Source organism: Galendromus occidentalis, unplaced genomic scaffold (genome assembly GCF_000255335.2).
Source record: "Galendromus occidentalis unplaced genomic scaffold, Mocc_1.1 scf7180000077514, whole genome shotgun sequence".
NCBI classification, from domain to species: domain Eukaryota; kingdom Metazoa; phylum Arthropoda; class Arachnida; order Mesostigmata; family Phytoseiidae; genus Galendromus; species Galendromus occidentalis.
In genome coordinates, this window is record NW_003805502.1 from 704,030 (window position 1) to 717,907 (window position 13,878).

Consider the following 13,878-nt stretch of genomic DNA (forward strand, 5'->3'; position numbering starts at 1 on the left):
AGCTATGAGGAGATTAGCAGAGAACCTACTGGTCCAGGGGATCTCCAGGCCAAACCCTTTAGGAGGAAGAGCGCTGCGCGACTTTGCGGAAAAAGTTGCGAAACTAATTTGACAGCTTCAATTACTGATATACTCTGCTTCGTCGACTTCCTGATTCAAGAAACTCAATAAGAATTTCCTGTGCGGCGTTGGATAGGGGTTTTCTCCATGGACGATCGAATTTCCGAGAGCATACGATTTCTGAATTTTCACGCCGCTAAAATCTAGATGTCGACGCCGTCTTCCCCGATCGGATGTCTCGAGAGGAAGCGCAAGTCTGACGATGAATTTCGTAGAGTATGGAGAAAGCTAGATAATCGAGGGATTTGAGAACTTCCGAGCTCCGAGTTCCAAATCTTCTCTCTCGACTTCAAGCGTAACGCTCGATCGCTGCCACGTGTGCTCGATGCTCATCCTGCAGCTTATCGGTCATCAGCGGAGAATCCTCTTCCAATAACTATTGATTATAATCAATTTGACGCATTCGTGGAGCATGGAGCCTCATCACGCTCCAGAAGCGGAGATGGCGTCCCAGAGACCATTTCGCTGATCCCACCATTTCAATTATCTTCATGCTTGCAAACGCGAAGCGGTTGAGGGGAATGGCTCCCGATGGAGCTTCCTGATTAAAGCTTGCGGGTCAGCTCTCGGTGAATTTCTCCACAGGCTTACAGCTTACGCCCCATGAATCAATTTTCTGGAACAGATCAGGCATCAAGCTGAATCGTCCCGAGACATTCATAGATAAGCCAGAGTTTACTCTTTGCTTTCTGCTTCAGAAGCTCTGCAATATCGGGAAGACAAGATCGGAATGCGATATAGGAGAAAAATGATCGGCCCGTATGTGTTCTGAGGAAAATCTTCGCGACTGAGCGACTCATGGATGCGGCTGGCCTATCGTTCAGGTAGTCAAGTTTTCGATCTGCCGGAGTCGTAGCCGGGGCTCGATACTCTGGCCAATCGGTTGAGGACTCGCTGCTCAGGACGGAGCCAGATTTTCGCCCTCATCCACGGAAACGCCGGCTTTCTCCAGAGTGAAGCTAGGGGCCCGGGTAGGGCACGCAGGCTTGTGAGAAATCGTCGCGAGGTAACTCGGAGCGATTCAAGAGCTTTTTATTCCCGCTTCCGGTATAAGGTTTGATTGATCTTCGAGATAGGTATATCTCTCAAGGGCTCAATGTCAACTCCGTCGAAGTGTTTGACCACATCGTAGCTCGTCACACTGTCCTCAATCAAGTTCGTGTTCGTAGGTGAGCACGAGAGAATGTATCCTGGGTAGATACAACAAGCGAATGTCAAGACACTAACTATCAACCAGGATGGCAATGCGATAGCCCAGTACTTGTCCGGCAAATAGGTGATGCCGATGCTAGCCCACGATCTCGACGGAATGTACGCCCAGGCGAGGTAGGCTATGAACGTGATTTGTGCGCCAATCATCAGGACGAACCCCAGCACGGACCGAGAGAGTTGCGGAGAAGGAGAAGTCATGCTTCTCGCGGACTCTACGGTGCGAATTCCTCGATCGTTTTCAGGACTAGATCAAGCAGCTCGAAAAAGTTCGTCGTCGCGTTACGTAGGTTCTTGATGTCCTTCGCGGAGATTTTCCTGTTGATAAAGAATAACTCGTCTCAACATTTGCCTTGTTGGATACCGCTGACGAGAATTCTCAACGAATCGATAGGATCATTCCCGCATGGAATGCTCAGAATCAACCTCACACTCGGAGACTCGTGTCATCGGCCTCGATGGATTTCACACAATGGCTCCGCACCGGCTCAGGGTCTGCCTGAAGACTACGTTGGACGATTGTACAATGCTTGGCGTCAGCGAAAGGAATCACTAGCGACCTGTGAAAGAAGAATCGATGCCTGTGAGAACTCAAGTTCTAGGAAGGGCAGCTGTGCTCGAACGGAATCTTATGAGACAGAGATTGTTTCGCGAGTGTTGCTTACACGGAGTGAAAATTCTCTGCCGGATCTCCACCACTGGCGCTCTCCCCCCGACTCTCAACCGCCGACATGGCACAGTGGACTTGCCACGATTGGGATAGGAACCTGTGCTCGGCGTTGAGATGCAGCCGTCAAAAGTCGAAAAGCCTTCTCAGCAGCCTCTTGAAGTATCCCTAAATTAACCGCGGTACATGGTGCATGGCAAACATTCGTCTGCGACCGCTGATGATGATCTTTGCTCATTGCACGAGAATGACCGAACTCCGGACGTTCAGGCGTCCGGACGGAGGCGCTTGTCTCTGGTCTCTCCCTTCTCTCCGTTCCCTGATCGCATCTTCCAGCTACAATCTCACCTTAGATTGTCAAATATGTCTCCGAGAGCCAGGATATGATTCCCTCTTCACATTAGGTCCCATCCGCTAGAAAGACTAGAACTCATATTCCAGTGTAGGTGTCAGACGTCAGAGCGAGACTAATGCCGAAACTCTATCGTGGCCGTTTCCAGGATCCCCGATTCTTCCGAAGGTTGCCAGGCTCGAGCTCAGATTGTGGATTGATCGAGAGAAGTCGGTGCCTCGGGAGATCCGCAATGCTGAGTGAGCCTGCACCGTGGGATCCGGATGCATCGTTCAGGGTGGCCTGAAGCTTCAAAGCGGTCAGTAAGGGAGCTTCCTCCGAGGTCGAGGAAATTGAAATTCCTTTCGCTTCCACCATCATTCACTGATCATCTGCATCGCCCTCGAAAATGGGCATGCGTACTTATCAGAGCCTACTATTCCGGTGAGCACAATCTTCGCTCGGGAAGATCAGGAACTCGAGGGAACCCGGATGATCCAGGGAGTGTCGATGGAAACTCTACAATACATCACAGATAATACAGATAAACACAGGAATCTCTGTTGCACCCCGGCTACCCAGGAAGATTCATCAGCTGCTGACGAACGAGTTCAGTTCGGTTCTCCGGACCTTGAAAGCATAAAATTCGGCATCCTGGGAATCTGATTTTCTCCCTCGGGCGATCCTCAGTTCCCCGCGGAGTGGTTGAGGAAATCTGTGGGAGAACGAGCATGTACGAGACGGATATCGGCTAGAATTATGCCTGAGATATCACGTCATAGCGCAACCCCGAAGATCAAGGGCTCCAGGAAGGGCCATACAGTCACCATTTTCGAGTGGACCCCAAGTTGTCATCACATTGAAGCTCCTGGCTACTATGAGTCTTGCGGAGGAGCTTTTCGGCTGCTCTCAGTGGCGTCGATCACGAACCGGATCGAGCAGCTGACAGAGAGGCCGATTCCAGATACACCGCCCGCGAAGCGGGCCCTGATGACCAGCATGAAGTACCAAGCCCGCATACTGCCACGGCTCGCGCGGACATGAGGTCGAAGTTTGGCTGGCGTGGCACTGATATCACGGGATCGATGATTGCCTGGATGTTCTGGCTAACTCCCCGGAAGGTCTGCTGAAGATCCCAGGCTTCGTCCATGCAGAGAATGGCGAATTCCTCCAGTGTCCGGGTTCCGAACGGCAGCAGATTCCTGCATTCGGCGGTAATCCGCAACACGTCGGAACAACTCGGTGCTTGCTCCACATATTTGTATGAGTTTGTCCCAATCGAGGAGCTTGGAATCGTGCAGGAAAATATTGTACCCCGGTCCGAATCCTCTCGTCGCGTAATCGACGCAGATAAGAGCGGGGACCGGGTCGTTGGGGAAAATGACTCCGTCGTCATGGACTGTGTAGAATTATAGAATGTAGAAATTATCTGGTGATGCTGCGTCAGATTTCATTCGGAATTTCACACTGCGGAAGGGTCATCGCTGGGGAATTCGCTGCTGGGACCACCTGATCCGTTTCAAACGCCACCGAATAGATCTTGAGCGCATTCGGGAGCGCCCCGTGTGACAAAACAATTTCCTTCCCTGGTGTTGGCCGCTTCCTCGAGCTGAGAGCTCATTCTTAGCGTAGGTCTTAAGACGCTTCCTTACGCGTCACGGAGATCCATTGATCGAAGCATCAAAACGGCGATTCGCGCTCAAGCAGCGACGCGGCACGTCGACGCGTGAGAGGCACTTGAGCGTCCAGGGAACGCGCGTCTCCGTTGGGATCTAGCTAAGAATGACGCGCCCTCCAGCGAGCTTCTGTCAGGCTTCGAGCTCGAGAATGCCAGAGACTTCATGCGGACGGAACCGAGCAACGTAGGCTCATGCCGGGATCGATTGCTGTCAAAACCGCACCTACTTATGTACCTAACCCTCATGACTCGATCCGAAGAAACAATCTGAGCGGGGAAAGGCTCTCTAATCGCTGCCCTCTCCACTGGTCTCTCCGTCACAGATGTTCACGCTCGATGCCAACCAGGATCATTAGACGTGTTCGCCGCCGACTTCCAACCCTCCATCGAAATGGGTTCAGTGAGCTCCACATCCAGAGGTGGCGATCAGACCTCGACTGAAGCTTCGCAGGATGTTCCGGGAGACGGGATACCGGCGCGATCAGAGATCGAGCTCGAGCCGAAACGAGTGGAGCCCGAGCCGAAACGAGTGGAGCTCGAGCCGAAACGAGTGGAGCTCGAGCTGAAACGAGTGGAGCTCGAGCCGAAACGACTGAAGCTCGAGCCGAAACGACTGAAGCTCGAGCCGAAACGACTGAAGCTCGAGCCGAAACGAGTGGAGCTCGAGCCGGAACGAGAGGAGCTCGAGAGGCTTTCCACCGAACCAATGATCGGTATGAATGGTATGTTTGGCTTAAATCAGTTATTCCCTCCGAGCCCCGAGTCGAATCGCGGTGCTGACGGCCTCCCTTCTCGATTTGCAGATATCGACACTCGAAAGTATAAGCAGAAAGCATTGGAAATCATAATCGCTCATCCGAACCTGAAACTGAACACTCTTCTCGAAGTTTATAAACTTGAAAATGGAACTCCTCTCGAGTACCAGGGAAAGCTCAAGAAATGGCTCCTCACGATTCCCGGTGTGCAAGTCAATGATAACCAAGAAGTGAGCCTTCCAAACGGAAATCACACCGACGTATCTCCGGATTCCGAGCGTCTCAGCGCCTACCAAGGAACAACGTCTGCGGGGAAGTACGTGCCCGCAGATTCCAGACGGAGCTCAGCTCTGGGCTGTGAGCGAGCTGATTATGGGAATGGAGTATCGGCGGCTTCCGAGGTTGAGCGAGATTCGGGAGAGAGGGGTTCTGAAAGTTTCCACTTCGAATCGATGTCCGGTAGGTTCGGATTCAGCTCTGTTCATGTCACGGGACGGCATCGCGGGGACCGAGGCGTCTTTTTTCTTGGTCATTGCTTGTCCCGTCTGGACATCGCGTAGGATCGTAAATAGCCGCTCAGCCGATCTCGACAGAATCTGAGCTCGCCAAGCCCTGCATTCCGAATCACAAGTAGAATAACCCAAGCGGACCCTTCCGGCTGTCCACCGGAACGTTCCGCGACACCAAAGAGACTCGATTTTTATGATTATATGCAGGAACCCGATAGGATCCTCTCAGTAGGTACTCCCGAAGTCTTGGAGGAGCGTCCTGCGCGAGCAGAATGAGGCGCCACTTCTCAATCTCGAATGATCGGCTCGCCTCTGCGAAAACTTTGACAATTTTTAATGATTCCCTTCCGCGAAGCCCGCGGACTTCAGTCCTGGGGTGCAAGCGCAGGATCTTCGAAACTTCTATTCGATCTGGATTGGCCTCGATGTTTGGAGCCCTCTTCATCTCTTTCCGCAAGCACCAGCATGGAGTGGAAATTTATTATTGTTCGCTACCCTCATCTGCAATATGTCACTTTGCAGATGATCGCTGCAAACAAGATCGGGACAGCCGTTTGAAGATCCTCGAAATTCTGAAGGGCGAGGAATGGATGTCGCTCGATGATTTCGTGGACGTCTACAAGCGGCGTTTTGGCGTCGCTGTGACACGAAGCTGGATTCGCGGTCAACAGGCACAAATTGAGTTCTTGATGCTCCTCAACGACAGGATCCGTTACAAAGAAGTCTCGTGTGGAGAATGTCTGCAGCGCGTCCAGCACCTGGCGAACCTCTGTCGCGGTTTAGCTTTGCATCAGGTGTCTCCTTTTTTCCGTGCGTCGTACGGTTTCCCGCTTCCGACTCGTCTCTTGCGAATCATTGCACAATCGCATGCAGACGGGAAAATCCCGGAGGGACTCCCAATTGAGTTCCAGCCCGACATCTTAGAGGATCTAGAGAACCTCGCTCCTTTTCAAAGACGAATCATCCTCTGTCTAATCGGGAAGGGAAGATGGGTGCGGTTCGACGAAGTAGTCAGAGATACGTGCATAGTGAAGCCGGAGGGATTCGACGAAACCCTCTTCTTCGAGGAGATACCGAACGTGGCGATGAAGAATTCGAGGGTCATGTATCAGAAGATTTCGCCCGAATTTCTGACTGAGAACCTGAGAAGACTCCTACTGTGGACCGTATGTGTTCATATAAGCGAGCTGCCTTCACTATTCAGGAGCCTCCTGGGAGTCAAGATTGACCTTCCATCTCTGTGCCGACTTCCATCGAGCCCCGGCGTGGAGTGCGTCGGTGACTTTCTCAAAACCCAAGACGCGCTGCCACGTCCGGTGAAGACTCAGACTTCTCGAGACGAACTCATACAGCACTCCGAGCGCCAGCTCTTCCGTCTGTTCGAAATGGTCCACGACAACCCCAACATCAAGGTGAAGCAGCTAGAGCAGCGGTATCACGAGAAGTTCATGGCTCCCATCATGAGCATGAGTTCAACATTCGAGCTATACTTGCTCTCCCATCCCGAGTTCCAGCTGAGAGACTCGAGCGTGACTCTGAGAACTCCCCCGGCTGGAAATGCTCCCGAGATGCCTCTAGGGGACATCTGCTTGAGGGAATGCAGCCCAGAACAACCGACCCGCGGAGTGATCATAAAACGCGTCTTTCCTCTCATGAGGCTGGGTGGGAAAGCCAAGAGCATCTCCGCTCTGCTGAAAGAGTATAACTCCGCCTATGATCCCCCGCTGACATCGATGAGTCTCAAGGACGCTCTGAGGTCAACGGATTTCGTCTGCCTCTCGAAAAAGGGTATAACTTTCAGATGCGCCGCTCTCCACCGCTCGAGCTCGTCCGCCCTGAGAAGGTGCATTACTGAGGGTAAGCACTCGTTCTCAATCGATAATCTCGCTGAACAACTTCTGACCTACACAAACACAGAGCTCGTGTACTTCGGAAGCTTGCGTCGAGCCCTGAAGATCAATGGTTTCGTTGAGGAACACGGTTTGATAACTTGCGAAGCGGGGGTGCCAGAACCTGCACCCGATCGAATAGCCTTCTTCGATGTACTCGCGGCGGAGAGATACTGCTTGGGCTTGGGTTCAGCTCGGCTGTACCGGTCGGGAATCGCCGCCCCATCCGCCGGTATGGGCTCATCACCTTCGCATGGCGCCGCCGGTCAGCCGGGTAGAAGTGAAGTCGGTTCGGAGAGTCACGGAAAACTCGAGAGCGGAGCAAAAGAGATTTTCTTGACTCAGTTCCGGGCGCAACTCGGGCGATCAATGCTCCATGCGAGCGAATCCCATGACAGACCCAGATCTGGAATCAGTCCCATGAGTGTTGAGGGATCGGATCTACAAACCGATCAGTCAGCGTCGCAGACTCCCGAAAACATGTCGGAGAGCACTGGCATCGAGAATCAATTAAACGATTCGCGCCCCGAGCTGGAAAACTCCGATCCTCCAGAACCTCTTCTCACGAAGCTCTCGAAACCCGAGTTCACCTGGGTACGTAAAGAGACAAAAGATCGAGATCGGCGACTGGGAGAAATTTGCGAGGCATTCAACAATAATTTCAAGTCAACTCTGAGCGAGAAAGCCTTCGAGCAGCGCTTGCTCGCGAGTGGGTTCTGCTGCCTGGGGGAGAACGTTCACACTGGATGTAGGGAACGAATACTCCTCTTGCTTTCCGCGATGCCTCTCGACCAGATGACTGTCATTGCGAGCTTTGGAGTGTTATTCTCTAGAAGTCTCTGCTACTCTGGAACCTTGTCGAAATACCTGTTCAGCATCGGTTGCGAGCAATCGCCGGACGGGCTCTTCCGTTTTCCCGTGGGGAGGAACGTTCCGGTAGAATCGATCGATCGCGGGATGATCGAACGCCTGCTTCCTATGATGGATCCTACCGGGGAAGAAACGATCGTTTCGAGCCTCCTGGAAAAGTTCAACGAGCGATACGATCCTCCCTTGACCCTGGAGGCTCTCGTGAGTTATTTGGAGAATATGGATTTCGTGGCGCTGTCCAAGAAAAAGACAACGTTCGCATGCGCCGGTCTCCACCGAGAGAGCTCAACCGCCCTCAGAGAACGCGCTCTGAGCGAGAATATCACGTGCACGTCCCCTGTCTTCAGCGAGGAATTGTTTTCCGATCTCAACTTGGATCTCTTTTACTTTGGAAACTTAGATCGAGCTCTGAGACGCGATGGCTTCCACGTGAAAAAAGGCAGACTAACGTGCAAACAGCACTCGGCAACCTCATCCGCACAGCAAAGCGGTCCGTCGACAGAAACAGTGAAGCTCCCCGTGATCGATTCGTCGACGGATCTCCCTTCCCCTGAGGTGGAACCGAACGGCTCCGAACGGAAAAGTGGAGGGGGATTGCCGCAGATAGAGACGCTGGCCATGATCGACGTGAGCCCGGCAAGCTCCGTCGTCGACCTGAATCGGAGCAATTTTCGTCCAGGACCAACGGGTACCGGTAACAGAGGTCCGCAGGCGGGGCAGGGCGGGTCCCGGAGCCATCATCTTCCCGCAGGGTCGCTGTCTGAAGCGGAAAACTCCTGGGTGCTTGGCATGATCAAGCAACGAGATCAGACACTGAAATACTTACGTGACGAGTACGAGATCGAATTCGGGAACTTTATAGGAGAGCATGAGTTCGGAAGACGCCTGCTAGAAGCCGGGTATTGCTGTGTCGACGAGAAAGTTCATGTTGGATGTAAGTCACGGCTGATGATGATGCTTTCCGTCCTACAACTGAACCCAATGGAAGTCATTTTAACATTCCGCGACTTATTCTTAAGAAGTCCATGCTACTCCGGGTCTTTGTCGAAGGCACTCAAGGACCTTGGTTGCGAGACGCTGTCCGATGAAGTTTTCCATTTCCCGACCGAGGAGAAGTCTGCGGAGTCGGCGGACGGAGCGATGGTCCGACGCTTGTTGCCTCTTATATCCGCCAGGGATGGACTGGCTCGAGTCTCTTCCGTCCTAGATGAATACAACGAGCTCTATGAGCCCCCTTCGACCTCGGGCTCCCTCCTGTCAGAATTGGAGGGAATGCGTTGCGTCTCGCTGTCGGATAGCAGAGAGGAATTCGAATGTTTCGGTCTCCACAGATCGAGTCTGCGAGCTTTGAGAAAACGCACAGAGATCAGGGGACTAACCTTCTCATTCTCGAATCTTGCTGAGGAACTTTTCGCTGAGACCAATACCAAACTTCTGTATTTTGGGAACCTACGACGTCTGCTGCAACACAATGGCTTCTGTATACAGCGAGATACCGTAAGCTATCAGCACCAATCGATTTCTGGACTTCCCGATCGCTCATTCAGCTTGTCTCCCGAGAATGTTTGTGACGTTCTCTGCGAGTGTGGTCCGTTGATATACCCAGGTGAGCTTCAAGAGGAGTTCGCGCGACGCACTGCCAGGAAACTTGATACCTCAGATCTGGACGCTAAACTTATTCCTTTATTACGGAAGGCATGCTTGTTTTTGAAATCGGACCGCAAGGGTCGCATACAAATAGATATCAAGCCCATATGCGATTGTAGGGAGACCTAAGTGTATGGCCTCCGGGCTAGGATCAATGTGGGGTCGAAGCTGGCTGCATCGGATCGACCATCTAGGTCAGGGGTGTCAAAGTCCATTCTTCGGCGGGCCACGAAGGAGCACTGGGAGAAGCCGGCGGGCCATATCCAAAGATTTTTTCGACATTCTTCTTATCTCACGTTGTTTGAGCGGAGAGCGGAAAGCTGGAGAAAAACACATATCTATATGCATGATGGGTCACAATCGATTCTCGATTTTTCAGAGTCGACTCGTTCTATTCGCGATTCGAAAATTACAAGGATATTATCCTATGTCCTATGGAATTCCCGAGGATCGGCCGCGGGCCACGAGAAAACTCTTCGTGGGCCACTAATGGCCCGCGGGCCACCTCTTTGACACCCCTGATCTAGGTGATTCGATCAGGCGCGTAGATTCAGAAGCCGGAGATTGACTGTGTGACCGCAGATAATGGGATACGTACTCCTGGAGGACTATGAGTCGAGTTCCACGGCATCATATTAGACGGTCATCGGATGTGTATTTTTGAAGCGTTCAGAAATATAGGCCGATGAGTTTCTCGGTGCGTCTAAGGATCCGTCCGTGGTTCAACGCGACTGTTTAATTTTTTGACGTGAAACGTCTTTAAAAAGGTTGGCCTAGTGTTTCACCAAAAGTGTGACGAAACTTGTCAATTTTCGACGCCTTGCAGCTCCGTGCTTTCTACACCAATCGACACCCGGTTGGTGTCTTTAGATAGCAAATTTACGGCAAATCAATTTCATAAATTTCCTACGGAATTCTCACACACACAGATCAATACCCTATACGCCCTATTCTCCCGTGAACATGGCTGCTCTTGGGAGAGGGCGATTTCAAATTTCCAGAGCGCGCTCAACAAAACTCAGAAGAAGATATTTTCCACTCGGAAGAAGATATTTTCCCAACTTCGGTGGAGAGTTTCGATTTCACCAGTGAGAATGAGACCTAAAAGAGCCAGTTCCAGACGTCGGAAGTCTCGTTCACGGACACTCCGAGTGATTGTAAACGGCCTCGTACGGGTGCTGAAAGGACAGCGCAATGGCGGGCGCGTCGACTGAATACGGTGAGCCAGTCCCACAGCAATGCGATGGAGCAATGCTAGTCAATCCGATGGAGGTGACTCCCGATGTCAGCGACCCACCCTTGCTTACCTATGCGATAGTAGATTTCCATTGCGCTCGGGTAGGAGCTGAGTTTAAAGAAATAATAACGATGCTCGAGTCATACGAATTACGAATGGCCATTCCGAAGACGTTTCACGTCCTCTACACGGTAGTGGCTCTGCTGCTACCTCTGAATTTTTTTTTTAATCGTAGAAAATTCACTTACCGTCGATGAAGATTGCAATGACAGTACGTGCCTGCTGCTGGGGTGAACCCGTGTTACAATCGCACGGAGAATATACGTCGGAGAATCGATCGGGTCTGCTGCCCGGGGGGGAAGCTTTTCTACCTAATGTATACTTGTTTCAGAGCCAGTAGAGGATTCTTCTAATTTCATCGCAAGTAATAGTGGCGTAGTAATTTTTGATGACTTTCCTGACAAAGTCTCTCCCTCAGATTAGGGGATTGTCTGTATAGTTACGGACGACGGGAGGCAGCTCGTTGTACAAATTAATGAAATTGGGGAAAGGGGTTCTTCTATTACAGGTTTAGATGCGTTCAGTTAGAGCCAGGCGCTCTGACGCTTTGAAGCGGGTCTGGTGCTCGTGCTCTGGTAAGAGGGTTCGTAGAGGATTGAGTCGATACACGAGGTTAAGGGCGTATAGCGTCCTAAATTCCAGAATATTCAGACTCTCGATGAAGGTAGGGGAGTTTCCCGTGTACCCTTTGTTCAGGATGATTCTCACCGCCTCTTTTCGTGAAATGTGAATCTTCGACAAGAGGGAGGTCGACGTGCCTCCATATATGTGGATCATGTACCGGATATGTGATTCAAGAAGAGCGAAGTATATTGATCTTTTGGGTGACGGAGGGGCCACAATTCGTATTCTCGCGAAAACCGCGATGCCGGAGCGCATCTTGGAGCAAATTGAGTTAAGCCGAGAGCAGAATTTCTAATTATTGTCTAGAAGGAGTCCTAGGAACTTGTGGGTGTATACTGACTCTATTCTCTATTGTCCCGCAGTCGCATGAGATCTGATCGGCGCAGTTCGGCGTATGAATGCAGATTTCCATGTCGTGGTTTTTCTTTCCGAACTGAGTGTATTTCGTCTTTCTTGAGTTGAGCTTCAGACCTTGTCTGTGATATCCAATGGTGAACTCTCGTTATTGCTCTCGAGTCAAGTCGACTGAGCATCTGGGGATCCTCGTGAGAGACGACCAGCGCGGTATCGTCAGCAAATGATATCGCCGTTGCATTCGGTTGATCAAGGAGGTCGTTGATGAATATTGCGAAGAGAATCGGGGGAATTCTGATACCTTGCGGTACACCCTGTCGGAGCGGATGAGGGCTGCTCTGCTCTCGATTGTATCTGAAGACCTGAGTCCTTTGTTTGAGGTAGGAGTGAAGCAGTCGCAGAGCTGCGCCTCGGAAACCCCGTCTTTCTAATTTGCGGGCAGTCGTCGATGGTTTACCGAGTCGAATGCCTTGCTAATATCGCGAAAAAATTGAAGCACTATTTGGGCCTCCGTCCGAGACTCTCGAAATAAGGTCCACCAGCCTCAGAGCCGCATCTTCGCAGTTTCTCCTTTCTCCCCCGTCTGAAACCGAACTGATTCGGACTCAGAATTTCCTTTTCTTCAACGAATCGCGTGATTTGACGCTCGAGGATTTTTTCGATGATCCTGCTGATTATCGGTAATATCGAAATCGGTCTGTAGTTTGATATGTCGTTGATCGATCCCGCTTCATGACTCGGGTGCAAGAGGACGGTCTCAAGATTTCATGGGTATTTCTCAGTGAGGATGATCGTCGAGATCAAGTCGAGAAGAGGAGCAGCAAGGACCGTGGAGCAGCGCCTCGGAAGCCTGCTGGGGATGTTGTCCACCCCAGATGCCTTCGAGGTGTTCAGTTCCTCCAATATCTCAACCAACTCGTGCCTGAGTGGCACCGGGAAGCCGGGGAAATCTTTTTCTCTCCGTGGAGGCATCCCCGTCTCGGTGTACGGATCGAACTCGTCTGGGGACAATTCTGTTGCAGTCTCTCCCAGGGTGGCGAAATATGTGTTTACGCCATCCAGGTTCCTGTCGACAGTTCGCGGGATACTTGACTGTGATCCGCAGCCCCTCTGAAGAACTGGTTGACGAGTCACCAAGTTGTTGCCGGGCAACCCTCCGCGTTCTTGAGTTTGGACTTGAAAAAGTTATCTTTCGCCGCTCTCAGTGAGGTTCTAAGGTGCGAGCGATATGCCTCGTATAGAATCCTCGTCTGTAGTGATCCCTGCTGTCTGTATCGTCGGAAGCTTTTGCTTCTTTTCCAAATAGCTCGCACCAACACTGGAGTCATCCACTCCTCCATGGGTTGGTCACGAGGTTTTATTACAGAGTAGGTGGTGCATGCGTCTACTGCCGGCGAGCACGTATCGATGAAAATTTCTGAGTTCATATCTGCGTCTTGCTCTTCGTATAGAGACACCCACCTCTGCTCGGCCAATATACTCTTCAGGCAGTCGTAGTCGCTTCGCCTGGTCATTGTTAGATTTCGAAGGCTCAGGTTCCTGCTGCTAGCACAGTGGACTGAGGGTGGTTTACTGGACACTGATACTTTACGGAATGACTGATACGAAAGAAACACACACGCTTGTGGTGGTGTTCAGTCAGGGGCAGAGCACCAGGGTCTGCGTGATCTTCTCGGTACTCAGCAAGCTTTATTGGTGCATATATATAGGCATGGAAAACCCTCACCCATCGGGATAAGTTCCAGGTATTGTGAAATATAATTGCTCAGCCAACTATAGCTTCTGGAGTTTTGCTTAATTACAAGAACAAAAGAACTTGCTACGCAGTAGCCTTGAGATTCTGTGACGGACCGGGGAAAACTTAAAACTTGGTGCCAAACTGGCTCCATTCCAAACAGTCATTTCCCTCGAAGTCTCCATATATTCGT

At 51.4% G+C, this 13,878-nt stretch overlaps 2 protein-coding genes across 2 annotated transcripts; both read right to left on the bottom strand.

Annotated features, from left to right (window-relative positions):
* Positions 1–1,137: 1,137 nt before the first annotated feature.
* On the bottom strand, positions 1,138–2,182 carry Tcs6 (Threonyl-carbamoyl synthesis 6). The gene is made up of 3 exons (XM_003747197.3): positions 1,995–2,182; positions 1,761–1,889; positions 1,138–1,647 (listed from the first exon to the last, which is right to left on the bottom strand). Exons 1-3 carry the CDS (start codon positions 2,060–2,062, stop codon positions 1,545–1,547), a joined length of 300 nt encoding a protein of 99 aa, XP_003747245.1. The 5' UTR covers positions 2,063–2,182; the 3' UTR covers positions 1,138–1,544.
* Positions 1,153–1,479, bottom strand: PIG-P (phosphatidylinositol glycan anchor biosynthesis class P). The gene has a single exon (XM_003747226.1). It carries the CDS (start codon positions 1,477–1,479, stop codon positions 1,153–1,155), a length of 327 nt encoding a protein of 108 aa, XP_003747274.1.
* Positions 2,183–13,878: the final 11,696 nt, after the last annotated feature.

Bases quoted from the DNA above. Each gene is read 5' to 3' on its own strand.
- PIG-P (XM_003747226.1), bottom strand. From the start codon at position 1,479: ATGATTGGCGCACAAATCACGTTCATAGCCTACCTCGCCTGGGCGTAC.
- Tcs6 (XM_003747197.3), bottom strand. From the start codon at position 2,062: ATGTCGGCGGTTGAGAGTCGGGGGGAGAGCGCCAGTGGTGGAGATCCG. The intron at 1,890-1,994 runs GTAAGCAACACT...CTTCTTTCACAG, and splicing joins GCAGAGAATTTTCACTCCGT to GTCGCTAGTGATTCCTTTCG. The intron at 1,648-1,760 runs GTGAGGTTGATT...CTTTATCAACAG, and splicing joins GATGACACGAGTCTCCGAGT to GAAAATCTCCGCGAAGGACA.